Below are 20,924 nucleotides of genomic sequence, written 5' to 3'. Positions count from 1 at the left end.
AAAGTACCATCAAAAAGCTGCTGATTTTAATCTCTCCTCCTGCGTGTGCATATTAAAGTAAGCTAGCACACCGAGGATGAGGAAATGGATAATTTTTCCGCTTTCTACCCCCCACTGCCGATGCTGTTCCCCCATTCCAAGTAGGAAGAAGCAAAGTGTTCCAATTCAACAGACGTCTCCTTTCTTCTTTCAGCTCAGTGAACTCTACCTACTTGAAGGTACATAGAATGTACAGTGCAGAAACAGGCCATTCAGCACAACTGGTCTATGCCGGTCTTTATGCTCCTCCCACTCAACTTCATCTAACCCGATCAACATATCCTTCTATTCCTTTCTCCCTCATGTGTTTATCCAGCTTCCTCTTAAAAGCATCTATGCTATTCACCTCAACTACACCTTATGGTAGAAAGTTCCACATTCTAACCGCTCTCTGGGCAAAGAAATTTCTCCTGTATTCCCTATTAGATTTACTGGTAACTATCTTATATTTATGGCCCCTAGTTTTGGTCTCCCCCACAAGTGGAAACATCTTCTCTACGTCTACCCTATCAAACCCTTTCATAATCTTAAAGACCTCTAACAGGTCACCCTTCCGCCTTCTCTTTTCTAGATAAAAGAGTCCCAGCCTGTTCAATCTTTAATAATTTGCTCACAAACAAGTATTCTTAACCATGGGCTATTGTGTCATAGAGAAATCCAGTCTCTCATTAACTTTGTTGAACAGGTTATAACAATGATTTAATGTGTTAGTAACTGAACCAGTGCAACTGAGTGGATGATGTGAGTACATCCATGATTCTTCACACAGCAACTTACTGTCATTTTGTAATTACAGTAACCATGTGGACCCAGTGGGAATAATTTTCCAAATTCACACTGCCAGTGGTGATCCCTGTCCATTGGTCACACATATTGGGAAATCAAAGCCTGAGGATGAATTTCCATCAGTTATGGGCGGAAATTTGTGGCAGTGCACCTGAAATTTCCTGGTATGTGCAGCCAAGGGATGAAGCTCCCCAGTTGCAGCACAAACTTGAAAAATCAGACCCAAGTATGATATCAGCCTTGCTTATAGCGAGACCCCATTATCTCACTGGATTTATGATCTGAAAAACCCTACTTCTGAGTTCCAACTTTCCATTTCAGCTGTAAATTGTGATATGTGGAGATTTTCCACTTACGTGCTCCCCAGCTCATGATTTGCCACCTATTGAAATGAATGGTCAGAAAATCACGGGCTGCAGAGAGCAGAAGCAGGAAATGTTCAATGATTGATGAGTGTCCTGACCAACATTTCTCCTTCAACCACCACCACCATAAACAGACTAACCGGACATTCACCTCAATTGCTGTTTGTGGGATCTTGCTGTGTGCAAATTGGCTGTTGTGTTTTCCGGCATAACAACAGTAACTCCACTTCAAAAAAAATAAATCATTGGCTGTAAAGAGCTTTGGGTCGCCCTGAGCATGCGACATGACACTATAAAAATGCAAGGTCTTCTTACAGTAAGAAATGTTTCATTTAGACAGCTTTGCCAGTGTAAATTCATTTAAAAGCTTTTTAATTGACATCAAAGAATGCTTATTTTCTTTTTGTTAGATTCAGTTTATTTGTGTCAGTGATCTTGAATATTAAAAGTGAACGTGGGTAAGTTATTCAGAAGCCGTGTTCCTGCTCCATGGAATGCAGTTTAATGTTTTACAACTCCACATTAATAACTTGGAACCTAAAATCCAGCCTCCTATCAAGTTTTACTTTTTAACTAATTCATTAGCCATTTTGACAGGAGAAAACACTCAACATCCTTTTTGTAGAATGCAATGATGTTTCATACTTTAATCAGGGAATGACAGGAACCATTTTATAGTTTGCCCAAAAGCAGTTATGAGACACATATAGCCCAAGAGAGTGTGACATTTGCCAATCAGCTGTTTAATGCAGCAAGTGTAGACACTTCTTGCAACTGTAACAGAGGATAGATTACTCTGCCTTAAGCATCTGCCTTAAGCATTGTTCATGTGAGATTTACTGGGGCACGATAATAAGAGGTAGCAAAGTTTAGCGCTGTGCATTTTGTTTTATAAAGGGTTGTGTACGTCAATCATTCAACGCGTTTTATTTTTTCACCATTCTGAGTTTTGTAATGTTCTGTTTCAAATCTGCTGTTAATCAAGCAGATTTCTTATCAACTCTATTGTTAGTGCACTAATATTGGCTGGAATTTATTGTTAGGAGTTTGCCTGTTGCAGCTAATGGTCGTGATTTCATTCTGCAAGAGGTTGAAAACTGAGACCATGAGCAGAGATCCTAATGATAAACATTGATGTAAGTGTGCTATAATACAGCCTATATATGTTGCAGGATTTACAAAGCAGATGTTTATTATATTTTCAATATTCTACAGAATGGTAAGTTAAAGAATATTTAAAACCACAAATAATAATGAAGCTGTATTGCAATGAAGAAGGTTGGGTGATGAGGGGTTTAAAGTCATTAAAATCTTATATTTGTAGCCTCGTAACCCACTTTCCAACTCTCATTTATGACAGTATATAGTCTGCGTTTAAATTAATGGAGATAAGAAAAAACACGAATGCTGGAAGTCTGAAATAAAAACTGGAAATGCTAGAAAATGCACGACAGGTCTGTCAGCATCTGAAGGAGAAAAGATAGGTCAATGTGTCAAGTGTAACTCTTCATTAGAATTGTCCCACTGTGTCTGACGATGATCCATGCATTGGTGGAGAGGCATATCGTTTCCACCGACAATGCGTTAAAAGGACCAATTACAATTAATGTGGTGATATGCTACACTGCCACCCACCCGCACAAATGAGATCCGATGTGTCTACAGAACGCTAAAGAGGCGGTGGTGGGAAGGGTATAATCTTTCACATTTTCTGGTCATGCCAAAAAATCCTGTGGAATTGAAAAGGTCATCAAGCACACAACTGAGCCAAGTCCATTCAACTGCCTTCTGGGCCTTCGCAGCAGGGTCATCGTGGGTAAGATATGATCAAACTCCTAAGACTCTCTAGAACCATAGTCTGATGGTCCATCCCAATGAGATGGTGGCAAGTGGACTTCTCCACCCAGTAGACATGGTCAAGGTGCTAAGGAAAATAGCAAAGCCCCCCCAAAAAAATTATGGTTAAAGCTTTATGATGTCTATACAATTGTTGTAAGCCTTTAAGACAGACAAAAATGAAGTCAATACAAATTCACTGCTGCTGTTGTAGTCTATTGCCAGTTATAACTCACATTCTCCTAATCGGATACCCTGGAGGAACATGGCACTGATTTAAACTCAGCTGGAATTAATTGGTACAGACAATCTGTCCCCAAGTAGGAATGCTGCTCTAATGATGCTCGATTATATGATATTGGACAATTACATCACTAATTGTTGTTCCTATTGAGAATGGTATTTCTGAGCAGGCACTCCCTGCAATCAACAGTGAACATAAAAGACCCTTAAATGAATGGGGTTTATCCAGTTTATGCTGATTGATAGGACCAGACATTACACATGGACAAGATGGTTGCTTTTTTTATACAGAATGCTTACATTGGCTGAAGTGGTGATGTAACTGTGGACAGGAAAGCATATTACAGGTACCTCCTCTGCAACCATGTTGTTCTGTCTTCAGTACAGGGCAGTTCGTTGACAAAAAATATTCTTGTGGGTAGTTGCATCGTGCAATCTCAGAAAAAGCTCACTGAACGGAATTGCACACAGCTACGCTGCAACATTTCACAGCTAAACACAAACCAACATAACCATTAACTAGAGGTTGAGACAGTCTTATGTTTCCCAGAAAAAGAAAAAATATTCATAAAATGCCAGGTATGAATTGTAAAGCACTAGATGCTAGATTTGGCAAAAATTATACATAGTTAACTGATCAAGTCAAGTAAAGTGTATGAGTTATGCTCTGTTTTACAAATTCAGGATCTTCTTTACCCAGAGAGTGGTTAGAATGTGGAACTTGCTACCACAAGAAGTAGTTGAGGTGAATAGCATAGATGTATTTAAGGATAAGCTAGATAAACACATGAAGGAGAAAGCAATAGATGGTTATGCTGATAAGGTTGGATGAAGAGGGGTGGGAGGAGGCTCGTGTGGAGCATAAACACCGGCGTGGACCAGTTGGGCCAAATAGCCTGTTTCGGTGCTGTAAATTCTACGTTAACCAACAACTTTCTCCTCAGTGGTTCAGTTAGTATGTGCACTATACCTTGTGGAATTGGGCCATACAGAACAGCACCGACTTAGGTTTGATCCCTAGTCTGTGCTGAATTAGTTGATGTAAGTCAGGTTAGCAACGCACACCGTATAATTCAACATTCAAGATTTAGGGAAGGGGAAAAATTAACCAGCATTCCCACTCTTGATTATTGTTCGATTGCTACTGCTGAAAAATGTTCACTTGTAGACATTAGGGGATTGGGTTTGGTAACAATCAATAGCGTACCACTCTAGGCTTGCACATGGAGAATGACTTCTTCTGCAAGTGTTGGAAGCAACTAGCACCGGTGGAATCATATTGCAGCCTGAGTTAATGTCTTCAAGAGAGAGTTGGAGGAGGGAGGGGAAGCACGTTGAAAATCGTACCTTCAGCTTTGTAAAAGGAAATGAAAAGTGCATGTTTTTATTCTGAATGTTTTATTTCGAAAGATTGGCATTACAATTTAAAACAACTCAAATGAAGTATTCTACACATAATTACTTTACAATGGTGTTCGATGAAATCCCTGAATGAATATTGCTTCAGCTTCAGTCAGAAATGAGTGGACAGTTATTCCTCAATCACTATATTTACCACAAGTGGCAGAAAAAATGGGAGACAACAACCAAGTTTAAACACTGCATTCTTGGCTGATGAAACTGGTTCTGAATCTACAATAAAGTACACAACACTTTGTAACTACAGAGTTATCAATAACCTTAAACCTAAAAAATAGTTGTCACATTGATCAGCTTGCCATTTTATTTTCTCTTTTACTTGCATAATAAACATGCAATGAAATAATTTTTTTTTCTTCTGAAGGAATCTTTTATGCAAAGATTCAGACTGTTGCTGTATTGCATAAGAGCATGACCAAAATAAGGAAGAGCTAAATAACCAGAAACTAACATCTTAGGTTTATGTGAATGTCCTACACTTCTCCTGAGACACACGGCAGTCAGACAGAAGCATGTACATCAAAAGATTGATTTACAGTGTGACACGGTCATGCACACAACTTCTTGCATAGCTCAACCCACATATAGTAAGGCACTATTTCCTCATCACAGCCCAGTGTCCATAAGCAGATTGCTCTGCACATCAAAAAGTATACAATACCATTCCGGATGAAGAAATACATAAATGTATAGGATGAGAGCAATTTATCATCTTTCACGTATGTGCTCACAAGATGAAGGCAATGTCTTAAAACGTCTCTGCATACAGTTTGAAATCAATATATATACTTTTTTCTTCTCTACATCAATTTGAAAGCAGATGCGCTGACAGAGCGGACTCAGTGAGCTATAGCTTCGGTGTTCCAAGTGCACACTGAACAAGTTATATACAGAAAAAGGTTTGAAAGCATTCAAAGAGGAAATCTGTAGGTATTTCAATGATTGTGGGTCAGCTTAGTCCTTGTTTAGTTGAGCTGGTCTTCATACTGCTTGCGGAAGCAATCTCCGGCAGGAAAGAATTCCCAGCAGCGTTCTTGATACATTTTCCACACATAGGACTCCTGTCAGATAAACAAAAACATGTTATCTTATACATGCCGCTGTACGTCATGGTCTTTGCACTCAATAAACCGTGCAGTGCTGTGTCAAGCTTACTATAAATGCCTGCATGAAAGATTAGTAAGAGGGTCCAATTATACATAGAGGAAAACAGAATCATTAAGGCTACTGGTGTAAATAGACAATTGGGGACAGCAGAGTTACTTGGGGTATCAGGGTAAATAGTCACTCTGCGTAACAGACTTTTAATACACAAAAAGGATATCTAATTCATCTACAAATTTATTTGATCCCAAAGCAGCCAAACATGGAGCAGTATTTCTTTGCAAAATCTTTCCTTTTGTCAATTTGGGCCCCACACTAACCTTGATCTAGTATCATGAAATTTCAAAATACTGGGGGTTAAATTGGTTAACCCCCGAATCCGGGTGTGGGCACATGAGATTCGTGCTGCCTCCTCACTTACCTGATTGTAGCGCAGCAGCCAGGCATGTCTGTGATGTTCTCACCAGCTTCGCCCTTCTCACCAGCAGGGGGGCCCAGATATCGTGTGAGTTGCTCGCACCTCTTAAAGGCAGCCTGCACCTCTTATGTGCAAAATATAAGATACGGGTCCGCACGGAGTCTGAGCGGAGATCAGACATCGTCCATGTAAAACACAGATGCAGGTCCCGTCCCTATGTTTACAAACTGTTGAGTTATGTTAAAACATTGAATTGAAAGGTTGCGCACCACTAAATCCCATATCCTCCAATCTGCACGCCAGACCTCACCAATCTGCTGATCTGAGTTTGTACCAGGCCTGCGAGAGAGCGTGCACCAAGGTTCTCTGCTGCTGCACTAGAGGCCAATGTGCAAGAGGTGGACAGAAGGAGGGGCATCCTACATCTACAGGGGGGCAAGAGGCCTTCCAGACATATGCTCAAGAGGTAGTGGGAAACAGGAGGGGACAAAGTCAATGCCAGGTGCATAGCACGACGAACATGGATGCAGTGCAGGAAGAAGTTCAGTGCTTTGACGTGAGTGGTCAAGGTGAGTGAGGCCAATTGTCAAATGGCATCTCCTAACAACTGCACCACTAGTCACATCCACTGCTCCATGCACTGCACCCCCATAACAAATTCTTTCCATCAGTACTCAACTCTTCCAATCAGATGCTTCCTCCCACTCTCACACATTACCAGTGTTGCAAGCTGCACACCCACAACTCACAGGCCACACACACTGGCAGTTATTCAACCATGACAGGCACATCACCTACACATCCTGCAGGATACTCACCAACACACGTCCTGCTTTCTTGCACGAGAAGGTGGCGCATAACAGGAGGCAGCAAGTGGCAGTGGCATTTAGCCCCTCGAGCGTGTTCCGCCTTTCAATGAGATCATGGTTGATCTGTGACCTAACTCCATATTCCTGCCTTAGCCCCATATCCCTTAATACCCTTGGTTAACAGAAATCTATCAATCTCAGATTTAAAATTAACAATTGAGCTAGTGTCAACTGCCATTTGCAGAAGAGCATTCAAAACTTCCACCACCCTTTGCATGTAGAAGAGTTTCCTAACTTCACTCCTGCAAGTCCAGGCTCTGATATGTCCCCTCGTCCTAGGATTCAAGTATAGGACACCTCCAAAAACAGGTACAAATGCATCAGCAGCCAGAAGCAATAATCCAGCAACTAACCTGTAAATCCTGCATGGTCCCTTTAAATAGTGCTGGTGAGGGGTCCTCCAGGCTGTCTATGACATGTTCAGCTGGTTGTGGTTAAGACAGTGCGTCGGCTGGAGCATTAAGTGCCAAAATGGTACCTATCCCTTTAAATCAGTGTTGCACACCGATCTAACGCATATTCTCCCTACTTTACATGCTGCCGGCATTCTTTATCTGCGCCTGCGCAATCCCCTTTACCAAGATGGTGTCCAGTGCATGTCACACTAGAAGCGTGCGCACGCATTCTGGACGCCATTTTGGGACCACAGGTGGCCGCGTAGTGCCTGAAAAACGGGCGCTACATGGCCGAATTTCCAGCCCATTGACTTTTCCTGTCATGTGATGTAAAACCCAGAAAGGAACTGGCAATGCTTGGTAACAGTCAAAGGAAGAGGTGAACTCTAACAGGGAAGCCCAATAATGCTAGACTGTATAGATTATATAAAAAATGATGGTAGTGTGTGTGACCTGAGGATATCACATTTTCTTTGGGATTGAACTCTCTTTTGTGGTAATCTAGGTCAAGTGAACTCCACAAACATCTTGCAAAGTAAGTCTAGCCATTTTTATTCTCTTATTAGAAAGTGGTGGGGACTTACCTGTCCTGTGTGCTCGGTTTCATCTTTATTAATAAGGTACATCAAGAAAAACCTGTAGGAATAAAGACATCAGTTGACAGCATCTAAATAAGAATCACACACATTAACCTGAAGCCTGATTCATGAGCAAATTCCGTGTCACTCATGGAAACAAGTCCTTATTAACGTAGGTTTCTTTTAAAAATGCGTGACACGTTGGTAACACACAATATGTCAGCCCTGAAGTTCTCCTATAATTAACTACAATTTCTATCTTATAGGCTTGGCTACTGATTCTATCTGTGGAGTCTACGGTTATTTTTAAACCCTCCTTATAGCTGCTAATGGAAGGTTCTCTTCCCTTTACAATCACTGCAGAATTTTCTCTGTTACTCACCTCTGTGTTGGGAGGGTCTGTTAGAAACAAGTTGGTTGTCTGCAACAAGTGATTGGCCATTCTATTTTCCCCTCAAATTTGCTTGTAAAGGACTAAAACTTTTATATTTTTTTTAAAAATTAGATTGAATAAAAGAAACCCTCATCTAAACACAAAACTCTTGTTTTCATTTCTGCCACAATTTGTTTTTAAGTCACAAGGAACTACCACAAGTGTTGTTGCATTTGTAGCACAGCTATTTAGGCACAGTATTGGAGGATTGCATAGTGCATTGGGACTATAAAATCCTGCGGCACAAAGTGATAGGATGCATGTTGGCCAGCATCCATGGTTCCCAACACTGCGAGATGCTGAACTGAACCCTTTTGTTGTTGGGGAGGTACTGAACTGAAACCAGTCACCACTTCTTCAGGGAGGGGAGGTTAAACTCGCACTGAACTACTTTTGCACACATCCTAGCAATAGAAATCTAGGAATTCGTTACTTGTCTCCTCTCTTGGGAGGGGAATGATACGTGGCCCTGAGAGATGTACAAGAGAGAAAAGAGAAAAATACCACATCACTGCATCTCTGGATGTGCAGCAAAGGAATAATATTTAGAAAAAAATGAGCATTTGGTGGGCACTCAAATCACACTCATGGTACACAAAAGTTGGTTATAACACTTTGCACTACATGCTCAATGATATGGTAGTGTAGTGACATGGTACCAGACTAGCAACCCAGGCATTATGAATTCATAACCCCACCATGACAAATTGTGAAAGATAACTCAATAAATCTAGTTACTGCCTGATTTTCCTCCATATGTTGTGTCCAGGTGCAGTTACAGGAAATATACCCCATGGTGTGCAGAATATTCAGACTCATAATATAACACCTGCCATGTTAAGATAGCTGAAAGAAGAATTCCCGCCTCCCAAATGAATGCATTGTCTTGAAAATGCACTTGCGATGCTGGGAAACGAACTTAAATGACTGCTTGCCTATATTCCCTCAGGCAGAGCTAAGAAATGTAATATACAACAGGTGATTCAAATAAACTGGTTTGCAATTTTCTTCAGATTTTTGCAAAAGCAAGGAAGTCATGATGAACCTTTATAAAACTCTGGTTCGGCCACAGCTGGAATATTGTGTCCAGTTCTGGGCACTACACTTTAGGAAAGACGTGAAGGCCTTAGAGAGGGTACAGAAGAGATTTACTAGAATGATTCCAGGGATGAGGGGCTTTAGATATGTGGATAGACTGGAAAAGCTGGGGTTGTTCTCCTTGGAACAGAGATGGTTGAGAGGAGATTTGATAGAGGTCTGAAAAATCATGAAGGGTCTAGTTAGAGTAGATTGTTCCCATTGGCGGTAGGGTCAAGAACCAGAAGACATAGATTTAAGGTGATTGGCAAAAGAACCAAAGGTGACAGGAGGAAAAACGTTTTTCACACAGCGAGTGGTTAGGATCTGGAATGCACTGCCAGAGGGGGGTGGTGGAGGCAGATTCAATCGCGGCTTTCAAAAGGGAATTGGATAATTACTTGAAAGGAAAAAATTTGCAGGGCTACGGGGATAGGACAGGGGAGTGGGACTAGCTGGATTGCTCTTGCATAGAGCAGGCACGGACTCGATGGGCCGAATGGCCTCCTTCCGCGCTGTAATCGTTCTACGATTCTAATTCCAAGCTTCTCCTGCCTTCTCATTAGCAAATTTAAGTGTCCACAAATATTCTAGTAAAGCGCTGCTCGCACCCTTTTCATGGTCTCCATAGAGTCTTCAAAATACTAATAAAAAATGCTACTTCAATAATTACGGCTGACGGCCAGGACTGTTCCAGAACTGCATCACAGCAGCACTAATACATTGATGTGACATGACACAGGCTTCACTCAGAATTTGAAACATAAGTGACCACTGGCACATTATACATTTTGTGCGATATTCTTCGGTAGTCACATATGGAGTTCTTAGTTCCCCTTGCATAAAGTATAGAGCAATGTTGCTTTCCAGGAAACACCACTGGAGGGTGGTGCTGGTGTTTGGGCAGCAATGGGAAGGGCGTACTACGGTCTGGTAGGAGTCACATGGGTGCCTTGGGGTGTGGGAGTAGTGGGTGAGGTTCCATACTGTGGCAGTACTAAATGGGCATTGCTGGGGTGTGATGATTATTTGGGATTATTTGGGAAGGAGTTAGGGCAATAACAACCATGGGGAAAGGCATAGGTACTTGGCGCAGGGAGGCACGAGCAATGAGACATGGCAGGTACTTGGGATAGAGGGTCAGGAGTGGCACGAGGCAGTAGGAGGGAGTGGTGAGGGGAGAAGGGGCACGGGTACTCAGAGTGGGTTGGAGTGAGATAGTTGGAGGGAAAAGAGAGGTGGCGAAAGTATAGGCAGGAGTGGGAGTGAAGGTTGTTAAAAGGCTTTCCCTGCATTAAGCTGGAAAATCCTGCATTATTTAAATGGCAAGCTGCACTTGTGTAAATCATGTTTGCCATTTAAACATTAGGGTGTTCCCCAGCTAGTGTGGGGAACCCATTTAAGGAATCTCACTCTGAATAAAGAAAAGCCAGGCAGTAACTGTTAATCAGCTTTAAGTTGGTTAAGCTCTTCCAGCACTTTGAAAGACTTTTCTCGCCTTTCCATTCTTTTCTGTATAATTAGTTGACTTCTTGCGTTATAGCACATGGGCAAAAGTAAAACAAAATAGTGTCTCCCTCTTCCTGTAACATTCTCTTCGTTTATCCCACACTCTCCAGCTCTTTCTTTTTTCTTCTCTCCATCTTTCTGTTTGTCTTCTACTCTTTTTCTTTTTCCAAATGGTTTTCAAAAACTTTCGCTCACTGCCATCACTTTATTTCTCTTCGGTATCCAGTTGTATCAAAATATTTAAACTATTTCAAGAAACCGTAATTAGTAATCAGAACCTTTCTCTTCCTCTCAGCCAGTTACTGCATTCAGGATGCCACATGACTAATGTAAAATGCTGCTGTAAAGTTGCAATGTAAGTGGGCTTTTGGACAGAAGGAGAATTCTGGACAAACTATATCCAACATAAGTTTCAGAGATATAGGGCTCGATTTTCGGACGTCCGAATGGGTGCGTTCATGACGGGGGGGCTCCGTAAATTGGGGATTCCCGGGGCAGGTCCGAAGCCCGGGTCCAACCCGTCCACTTCTGGGTTCCCCAATGACGTGCTTAGATGCGCGCGCAGCCCCCGCATGCGGGACTCCCACCGGAAATTAAAGCCAGCAGGATCCCACTTAAATCAATTCATTGGATACTTCAGGTCGTTAGCAGACCTGATTTGTAGGATATTTTAGGAGGGGTGGGATTTTCAACTAAACTGAGAGTGTTTCCCGTACTGGGGGAAACACTCCCAGTTGAAATGGACGTGTTGCAGCCACCAGCCTGTGGCAGCTGCAAAGCTCCATTTGACAGGGCGGGGGTGGGGTGGGGGGGGGGGGGAGACCCTCATTCATTGCAGGAGGCCACTCTGTCAATTTGGAAAAAGTTTGGCCTCCACCACCCTCCTCCTAACACTAAAATTCACCAACTTGCAACCTCAACCCCGGGGTCCAGACACATTTACCTACCTTGCGGACCCCCTCAAACATACATCTTCTGGATGGGGGCCGCTGTAGTTGCAGTCATGACCTCCTCGGAGGACGAACAGCATCACTAGCCTCACTGGCCTTGCTGTCCACCTCAGACACGTGGAGCTCCACAACACAGTGCTGTGACACATCCATCTGCACAGCAGGAGGGAGGGCAACCGCAAAGAGAGATGCGTCGCAGAAGGCACTTCCCTCGCCACAGGGTCTACAGACCGAGGCTCAGCTTTCTGGACCTCTCTGAGCAGCAGAGCACACGGACGCTCAGAGTCACTCGACATGTAGTCATGCACATCTGCAGCCTCCTTCATGCCGAGCTGCTCCTGGCTGGCCTGAGCACCATCTTCTTACCTGTCGCTGTCAAAGTCACCACTGCCCTCAACAACTTCTCCTCCGCATCCTTCCAGTGTGCTACCGGGGACATCGCCGGCGTCTCTCAGTCGTCTGCGCAAAAGAGCCCTGCAAATACACCTACACCCACTCTGCAGTGACACAATGGGTGGTATCAGTTGTGGGTCTTCATGACCCTCAGGAAAGGGCATTATTGCACAAACCAGACAAGATTTGCAAAGATGTGGCAGTAGTGGTGACAATATAATATGTAATGTGAGTTGATCAGAAATCAAATATAAGTAAAAACCATGACAAACTCTCAAACACCCTTGTGCATCCCCTTCATGCTCACAATACGTTTGCGCTTCCTACTACACATATATGATGCATGCCCTGTGACTGCAGCACAGGTAGTGGCAGGTTGGGTGAGGCTGACTGTGAAAGAGATGTATGAGAGGGTGAGTATGAGATAGAGCCATGAGATTGTATGAGGATTGGGTTGAGTGGTAGTGGTGGGATGAATACTGGCGAGGTGAGTAAGTGCAGGTAAGATGAGGATGAGCTTTGAGTGGGTATGAGGAGTGATGTGATACAGTAGTGTTGGCAGTGCAGGAGATGTGGGGTGGGGGCAGTGAAGTGGCAGACGGAGTGTACTCTCTTCGGCTGACCTACTTAGGTCATTGAAGCGCCTCCTGCACTGTATGCAGGTGCGTGATATGTTGGTGGTGCTGGTGACCTCCTCTGCCACCTCGAGCCAGACCTTTGTGATGGCAGAGGCAGGCCACTTCCTCCCGTCCACCGGGGAGAAGATCTCTGTCCTCCCCCTCCTCCTCACCCCATCCAGTAGGACCTGGAGTGAGGCATCCCCCTGGGCTGCTCCATGCTGTAATTTTGGCTCCTTTCTGCAGCATCAGTCAGTGGAGGACTGTCCCTTTAAATAGGGCTCCTCCAGCTGACAGCCTATGATGCAGGTGCGCAGTCCGCCCGCTGCGCAGCTTTCCAGCGCGAAACCCGGAAGCCAAGGTAAGTGCCTTCAATTAGGCTGCGATCGCGTGCGGAGCACCCCGAATTCACAGGGCGCTGTCGACCCCCCACTGCCAACCCGCCTCCCTCCTAATACCGAGGTCATAGAAACTGATTAAAAACAAGAAACTTTCTAGATAGAGAAAATCTGATAAATATAATATTGGTTTAATTTGTTATGTATCTATCCTGTTGAAAACTACCCTCAGGTAGATGAGTGAAACCCTTCCTGAAATGGCTTGATCACTGTGTTTATTCATGACCAAAAGACCAGACAGCTCGCTCTAAAGAAAGAGTTCCTCACGGCGCTTAATTATTTCAATAATATTGATTCAGTTTTGGAAATTCCTTTATTATGGCCTTCTGTCATTCATCTGATTCTTATTTTGTGAGATGAAATCACAATAAGTTCTCACAATATTCAGTCAGTGACATTTCAGCTTTCCTTTAACTAGCATTAGTAGCTTTTTCATTTTTGTAAAACCATAGAAAATATTACAAAGAACCATAAATGGCCTGTGGTGAACGCCACTGATGCACCCTGAAACCTGGGAGTTAAATTGGTGGCAGGTGGGAGGTAAGTACTCTTCCACTATTTTAACCCCCACACACCCTGTTCTCATCGGGTGCGGGGGGTTAGGTTAAAATCGGAGCTTACTAGTCTCAGTGGATGTTGTCCCATTTAGTGTCCAGTGACTTCATTGTAAAAGGAGAGAACAGGATCAGATAAATAACAGACCAAGCTTGGCACCTCTGCAATGAGATGTTACTTTCTTTGCATTCCTCTACTTCACAAACTCATTCAACAATCAGCTTACCCTGCGATATAGGGTATCCATGTATCTGATTGCCGCATCTATTACTGAGGTTTGACCAGTATCTGTGAAGGTTTACAAACTGCATTGAATCACATTGGCCTAACTGGATGTCTTCATAGGGTCATATCTTTACTACTGAAATAACAGACCATGCCACTTCTCCACTTCACTCTTAGAAGCTTTACATAGCAACAAGCCTCAGACTCCTGGTCAAATGCTGCAATTGAACAGAGCCCAAATTATCTGACATAAATCACTTGTCTAATATCTATTATATATATCTGTGTGTTTATATTTTTAGCATGCTATTATGACCTTATGGGACAAATCACTTCCCAGCTCAAACTTTTATTTGCACGTCTATAGCTACAGTAACTTCCTTTGCAAGTTATCTGCCTCCCTCTGCAGGTTCAGCAGCGGTTAGCATAGTTCTATGATGCAGATGGGTTCTGTCCATAAAAGGATGTTTAATGGAACTCAACATTATGGGGAATTGTTTTCCTTGGCAGCTTACATTATTCCTTTAAAAATGCACCACTGACTAGGACTGTTTACTTTCTTTTTTTGTGGCCATGTAGCTGATTAAAAGTTCGGGCATGCTGATCTGTGACTGGTGTGATTGAGTAGCAGGAAATGCGAGTACTTACAGGTAATTTGCCAAATTGTGCTCCTGCAGTGTGTGAGTCTCAAAGCCATGGGGTACTGTGTCAAAGTAGTCATTGCCAATTCCACAGATGAAACATTTGGTCTGGAAGGAATAGAAAAGGAAAATAAGGAAGATTGGCACTGTAGCTTGCAAATCAATATTTTCTGATGACTATAATCAGTTGCTGGGGTAGACATGAGTCTTGCAGGTGGGGCTGTGTTTTGTCAGCTCACCCTCCAGCTCAATATTTATAATTGTCATAATCCTGAATTACCTCTGAATGGCCACATTTTTTTCTAAACTGTGGGAAAGTATGAATAGAAGTTTGAGATAGTTGCAAATTTGAAATTAAATTGATCTCAAATTATTTTTCCAACAAATTAAACCAGATTAAAGTAATTCTCACAAAACACATTTTTGTGACATTTGCAAAAAAATATTTCTTGGACATTTTCAATGCTACATGTCCAAGAGGGGCACTGCTTTCATTTAAAAAAAAGTGTTTGGCAAACCTTTTTGATCATACTAGGAATATCATAATTCATGATGAAATAGAACATCAGGGGTAGATTTTCAACTTGTCGCCCGGGCGTAGAACTGGCATTGCGGATTGGCCGCTCGTTATTGGACTCAATGGAGATGATAATCGGGCAGTTTCTCTAATTTACAACTGATCCACAACACCAGTTTTACACCCAGGTGGCAAGCTGAAAATCTAGCCCACATTACTTATACTTGACGTCATCGTGATAAAATCACACATAACTCTTCTCTTTCTCCAAATTAAAAAGATTTAGAATCATAGCTATGGTTCTGAATTCCGGCAGAAGACCGGGAGGATCCCCACAAAATTTCAGGGCCTTACAATCGTAGAATTTTATAGCACGGAGTGAGACCACTTGGCCCATTGCACCTGTGCAAGCTCTCTGAAAGAGATTACTGCGTAGTCCCTGGCCGTTCCCCATATCCTTTACGAAAGCAATTCATACACTAATAGTTCCTTTCATGAAAAAATCTTATCACTTTCCTCCCTCTTGTGCTTCCAGTACTTATCCTAAGTTTATGTCCCCACGTTACTGATTCACCACCAGTAGAAATAATCTTTCACTATTTACCCTATATCATCAATTAGGCATTTATAAATACTTCTTGTGAAAGTAGCTTGAATTTTACTCGTAAGGGTGCACACCCCTGTGATCGCCATTATGTTCAATGGGAGGTGAGGCTCCACGACCAGCAGTGCAAACTCAGGTAATAGGCCTTGTAATATCATCTTGACTTTTTGAGATTCTGGCCTTGGCACTGCGATATAAATGTATGAATGCATGGACCCAAGGAACTCACCCCCAGTTATCTCTATAAATAAAAGAGATCCCTATTCTAGTCAAATGGTCAGTACCTCATTCCTGGTACTGTGATTCCATATGATAAAGCTCTTACCTCCATGTCTTCTTTAACTTGCTCCTGCTGATCTCTTAGTTCACCAAAAGCATCAATAATTAGACCTGAATCAAAAACAAGAATGAGATCACTTCTTAAAAGTAAAGGCACTGTGGCAACTCCTACAGAAGTGATTTTTCACTTGCATAATGTGGTGCAGCTGATTGCAGACAAGTTGCACATTGAGAGAGTAGAATCCTTTCCTATTGGCGGAAGTAATTGCATTGAGCAAGGGAGCAAATAAGGCTGTAAAGGTGGAATCTCTGACTCCTTGGATGTTCGGTCATCCTGCCACTGTGTAAAACTGTAGGGCCCTGGCATGCTGCCACAGATTGTCCATGGTGAAAGAGATAAAATTACTTGCTTTAGCAAGCAATACATCCGTATCTTGCTTAATGCATCTGTGCGCAGCTGATTGATTAATTTTACTAATATCCCTAGTGGCAGCCTGGAATGACCCCACAGCATAAAAGTTAAGTGCAGTGTCTGTGGTGCAGGTGAGCTGTAGATCCACTGGCAACAAGTGATTACTTCTTTTGTAAAGTGAAAACTCTGCAGGGATTACTGCTTGGTCAAATGCAGGTAGAAGCACTTCTGCCTATACATTGTGGCGTGGCTGTACTAGTGGGTAAGTGCCATGCACCTCCGGTGTTGCCTGACTAGCCTGGCATCCCTCCGTTGTTCCTCCACTTCTTCCAAAAAATAGAGACACAAGGTTGTTCCCATTGCATTCTATCTGAAATGGTGATTGGAAAGATGGCAGTCCTGCAGCAAATAGCACAAAGACAGATGTTAAATACTTAGCAGTAGCAAAAAGCAAAACTGTCTCCCATTTAAAAGTCAGAAATAAACTGATGCTATCAGTATTGATTCTAGGCTCACTACATTCTTTTGTGCCTTCTCTATAGCATCTAGTAACAATGAACTGATGTTCTGTATAGGCAAAAAGAGGAAGCAGCACAAATGAGGTACAAATAATCAAAAATGGACTACAAGATTTTATTCATACCTCCTTTGTGTGGTCCCACCCAAGGATAGGAGGGCAGCTCCTGCCGCCAGCAGAATTGATGGCTGAAAGTGGGAGAGGCACAAAAATGAGCCGAGTTCTGGCATCAGAGAATTCTGCCCAAATTTCCGAGCAGGTGGGCCCAATAAGAAAATCTAGGCTTCATTGTAAAATACAACCTGAACATTTGTAAGGTAGAGATTCCACACAAAGTGAAGAGGATACTTGATCCAAACTGAGTGCTTGATTGTCCAGTGTTGTTTTTTTTTTAACAGCTATCACAATGGGCCAGAAATCTCGCAAAGCAGAGAGGCAATGCTCACCGCAGCTCCTGCAAATTAAATTAACGAAAATACTTACTGCGGGCTCCAAGGCGTCGAATTGCTTGATTTTGAACTTTAAAAAAATTGTGCGCTATCAACCGAGCCTCTGAGCAGTGTGAGTTGACGCGCATGGAATGGTCTGTGAGAACAAAAGGCACGCCAACAAAATCTGTCAGGAAGAGAAGTCACGCCCACAGATTCGGGCTGCATTGTGTGGGGGTCAAAACCCCTTCAACAAAAGACATTTGAAGGAAAGGGTTAATTGTATCCCTTTTAAACAAAGATATTTGAAAACCTGCAAACAAAGTAATGTGGTAAACTATGTTCTTGCAAATCCTGTTTTTCCCTCACTGACGCTGATGGCACTGGAGAAGTATGAGTTTTGGGATCGAAGACATTGTACTGCGGATAGATATCTAGATTATTAAATACATAAGCTAGATGGATAATATTGAGCTTAAAGCGTCGTCAGGTTTTCAAAACACATAGGCTTTTGGAAGCACAAGCTTTTCAACACAGCAGGGAGTAATGTAAGAAAAGACAACAAGGACATACTTCAAAGGCTTCAGATCAGGAAAGCAACGATAGGTGTGAAATAAAGCATGGGCCTCTCATTCCTATCTGATAATCTGTCCAAAAGAACTGGGATTTGTAAAACATCAAATAGTATTGCTTCCAGCATATAGTCAATGCTATAAGGAATGGATTTGAAGCCACTGATGCAAACAAAATTGGAGACAAAAGGACCATTAAGAATGGGTGTAGAAATGCAAAGGGCTAGCTCTACATGAAAGGTCATAAACAAAGACAATAAAGGGGTCTTTTGCAACCCATCATTTGAGCACATGCTCTTTTCTACATCAAAGGGTCTCCAGTCACATGATGAAAGCCTAAACTGTCAATCATTGAAGTATGTTAATGATTGAGGCATAGCAATAGGGAGTGATTGGACAAAAAGAATGACCCACCCCAATCCTACGTCCTATTGGTAAAAAACATTATAAAAAGACGACTTTGAGAGAAGAACAGCCTTTTCACCACACGGCAGTCACAAGGAACGCACACTGCAGTTGAACATCATGCAAGAAGAAGAAGAGGACCTTGAGTTCTGAAGTGCTGATCAACCTTCAGGCCCGATGAGCAAAAGCCTTGGTTTAAAGGTTGTATATGTATTAATGATTTGCCTGATGTGTGTATGAATTGTTAAGTCATTACATAATAACATTGCGAATTATTAAGTGTATAACGGGATTTTACAGAGGAAAGTCATATGTATGATTTGATTTTGCTTCACAAATCCTCGTATGAATGATAACATCATTAAATAATTACTTTTGATTAACGAAACTACCGTGAGTGAGAGTGACTTTCTTTGCTTGATTATTCGTCCAGTGTCCAAGAATCACACAAAATAAGGAATTCCCTACAATTGCCCAAGCAGGCAAGCAGACTTCATTCATTTAAAGTTAGTATTCTGGATGTCATTGCAAATAAAAAATTTAATTTGTTTTTATAAAAAGCCAAAGAAATAATTGAATTAAAGAGACAGAAGGGAAAAATTTAAAAAATAATGTTTTAATTTAATTTTTTTTTAATGACCAAAAACTATTAAAATAAGGAGTAATATGAGACTCCACATTTTAAAATTTAATTTTTAGTTGTTTGGCAGTCATTATGACTTTTAAAACTTAGTTTAGACCTGGTATTTTTAAGCAGACCTGTTTGGTGGCGTAATTAGTTACTTTCCAGCTAGGCAGATGAGCAAGTTTGTGATTTTTCAATGATTTCTCTGTTTGAAGCTGTCAAATCGCCGGCGAACCACTAGGAGCAAGGTCACGATATCTGTGTTTTACTGCACGTGTGCAAACATGTGAACTTGCTCCTTCAATTCACCACGAAAAACTGAGAGCGTTATTTCGGGAGCGATTTCTGGCCCAATGTAATTGTCTTTGACACCAGCTGCTTTTGTTGTGCAAATTATTGTGCAAGTTATTGAAAGTGTATTATTGTTACAATAGCTACTTTTTTTTTAAGGAGTTTCGGTTCCTGGTACTGCCTACCCCTAAAAATGTAGGGGTTATGTTCACAATTAAACTGTGTAATCTTTTTCCATTTTAATTTTTAATAACCTAAGATAAAAATAATTAAGAGTAATGAGAGAACCAAAATCATCATCTTGCTTATGATTAAGTTCATCATTAGTCATATGTTGTCCATAACATGTTAGGCTAGAATCTCCTGAATCTGCTGTAGGAGGGTTGAAGTTCCCCTTGCCACCGAGAGGGCCAACATTGCTTAGTACTCTCATTGTATAATTAGGATAGTTATTAGCCTTAGGTAGTGGCTGGACACCACTTTTCCATTCACTGCTGATGCATCATGTGGTCAGGACACTCGATATCAAAGGTCAAAAGAAGTATTATGCCAGTGCCACTTAGCTTTCTTCGAGTGATTCTTTGAAAACCACTACCTGATGCACGTTCCACCAGAGTATCACTTACAGAAATCCACCTGCACTGGTGGAAGTATTCAGAGAATATTGGTGAAAACCAGTTGTTATATTATGATCACCAATGATCAGCTACAAAATACTCTTGCAGAAATCTCCATACCTTGAATAATGGCCAACAGGATGACAATTACAAAGAAAAAGAAGGTGATATCAAAGATGATTCGGTAGATTTCATATTCGTCCCCAGCAGGGTCTTCAATCTCATCGCCAATGCCTCCACCAGCACGGACACCCACATACATGTGGAACATATAGCACTGCAACAAAAAAAATCACAGCTCAAACAAGGGTATACTTAAGTGACAACATCAGATGATCATGCTTCTCTTTTGTGGGATGAGTTTTCTAAGTACTTGGTTATTTGATTGTTTGTATTTCAAACTATCAAGTAATCAACAAATCATTCTAAACAAATAACTCACATAACCTCAAATGGTACAATTCTAAAGGGGGTGTAGGAACAGAGAGACCTGGGGGTATATGTGCACAAATCTTTGAACGTAGGTAAGGAAAAGGTGGGACCTATCAGGGATGATCAGGGTAACTTGTGTGTAGAAGCAGAGGATGTGGGTAGGGTTTTAAATGAATATTTTGTCTCCGTACTCTCAAAGGAAAGGGATGATCCGGACGTAGTAGTTAAAGAGGAGAGGTGTGAAATATTGGATAAGGTAAACATAACGAGAGAGGAAGTACTAGAGGGACTGGAATCCTTGAAAGCTGATAAGTCACCAGGGCCGGATGGATTGTTTCCTAGGCTATTGAAGGAAGCCAGGGAGGAAATAGCGGA

The 20,924-nt window shown here is 42.0% G+C and overlaps 1 protein-coding gene across 1 annotated transcript in view; it reads right to left on the bottom strand.

The window, feature by feature from the left end:
- Window positions 1-4,669: 4,669 nt before the first annotated feature.
- ryr2a (ryanodine receptor 2a (cardiac)) overlaps window positions 4,670-20,924 on the bottom strand; it is a 471,729-nt gene continuing 455,474 nt past the window's right edge. Inside the window, exons 102-106 of the mRNA XM_067988444.1 lie at window positions 20,238-20,394; window positions 16,297-16,361; window positions 14,858-14,958; window positions 8,059-8,110; window positions 4,670-5,749 (exon numbers count right to left, since the gene is read on the bottom strand). Coding sequence (XP_067844545.1) covers window positions 5,654-5,749; window positions 8,059-8,110; window positions 14,858-14,958; window positions 16,297-16,361; window positions 20,238-20,394 — 471 coding nt within the window. The 3' untranslated portion in view covers window positions 4,670-5,653. The remainder of the gene's footprint in view (window positions 5,750-8,058; window positions 8,111-14,857; window positions 14,959-16,296; window positions 16,362-20,237; window positions 20,395-20,924) is intronic.

This window comes from Heptranchias perlo, chromosome 8, assembly GCF_035084215.1.
Source record: "Heptranchias perlo isolate sHepPer1 chromosome 8, sHepPer1.hap1, whole genome shotgun sequence".
Taxonomy (NCBI): Eukaryota; Metazoa; Chordata; class Chondrichthyes; order Hexanchiformes; family Hexanchidae; genus Heptranchias; species Heptranchias perlo.
Note: the sequence above shows the minus strand (reverse complement) of the source record. Positions and strands in the feature narration are given on the sequence as shown.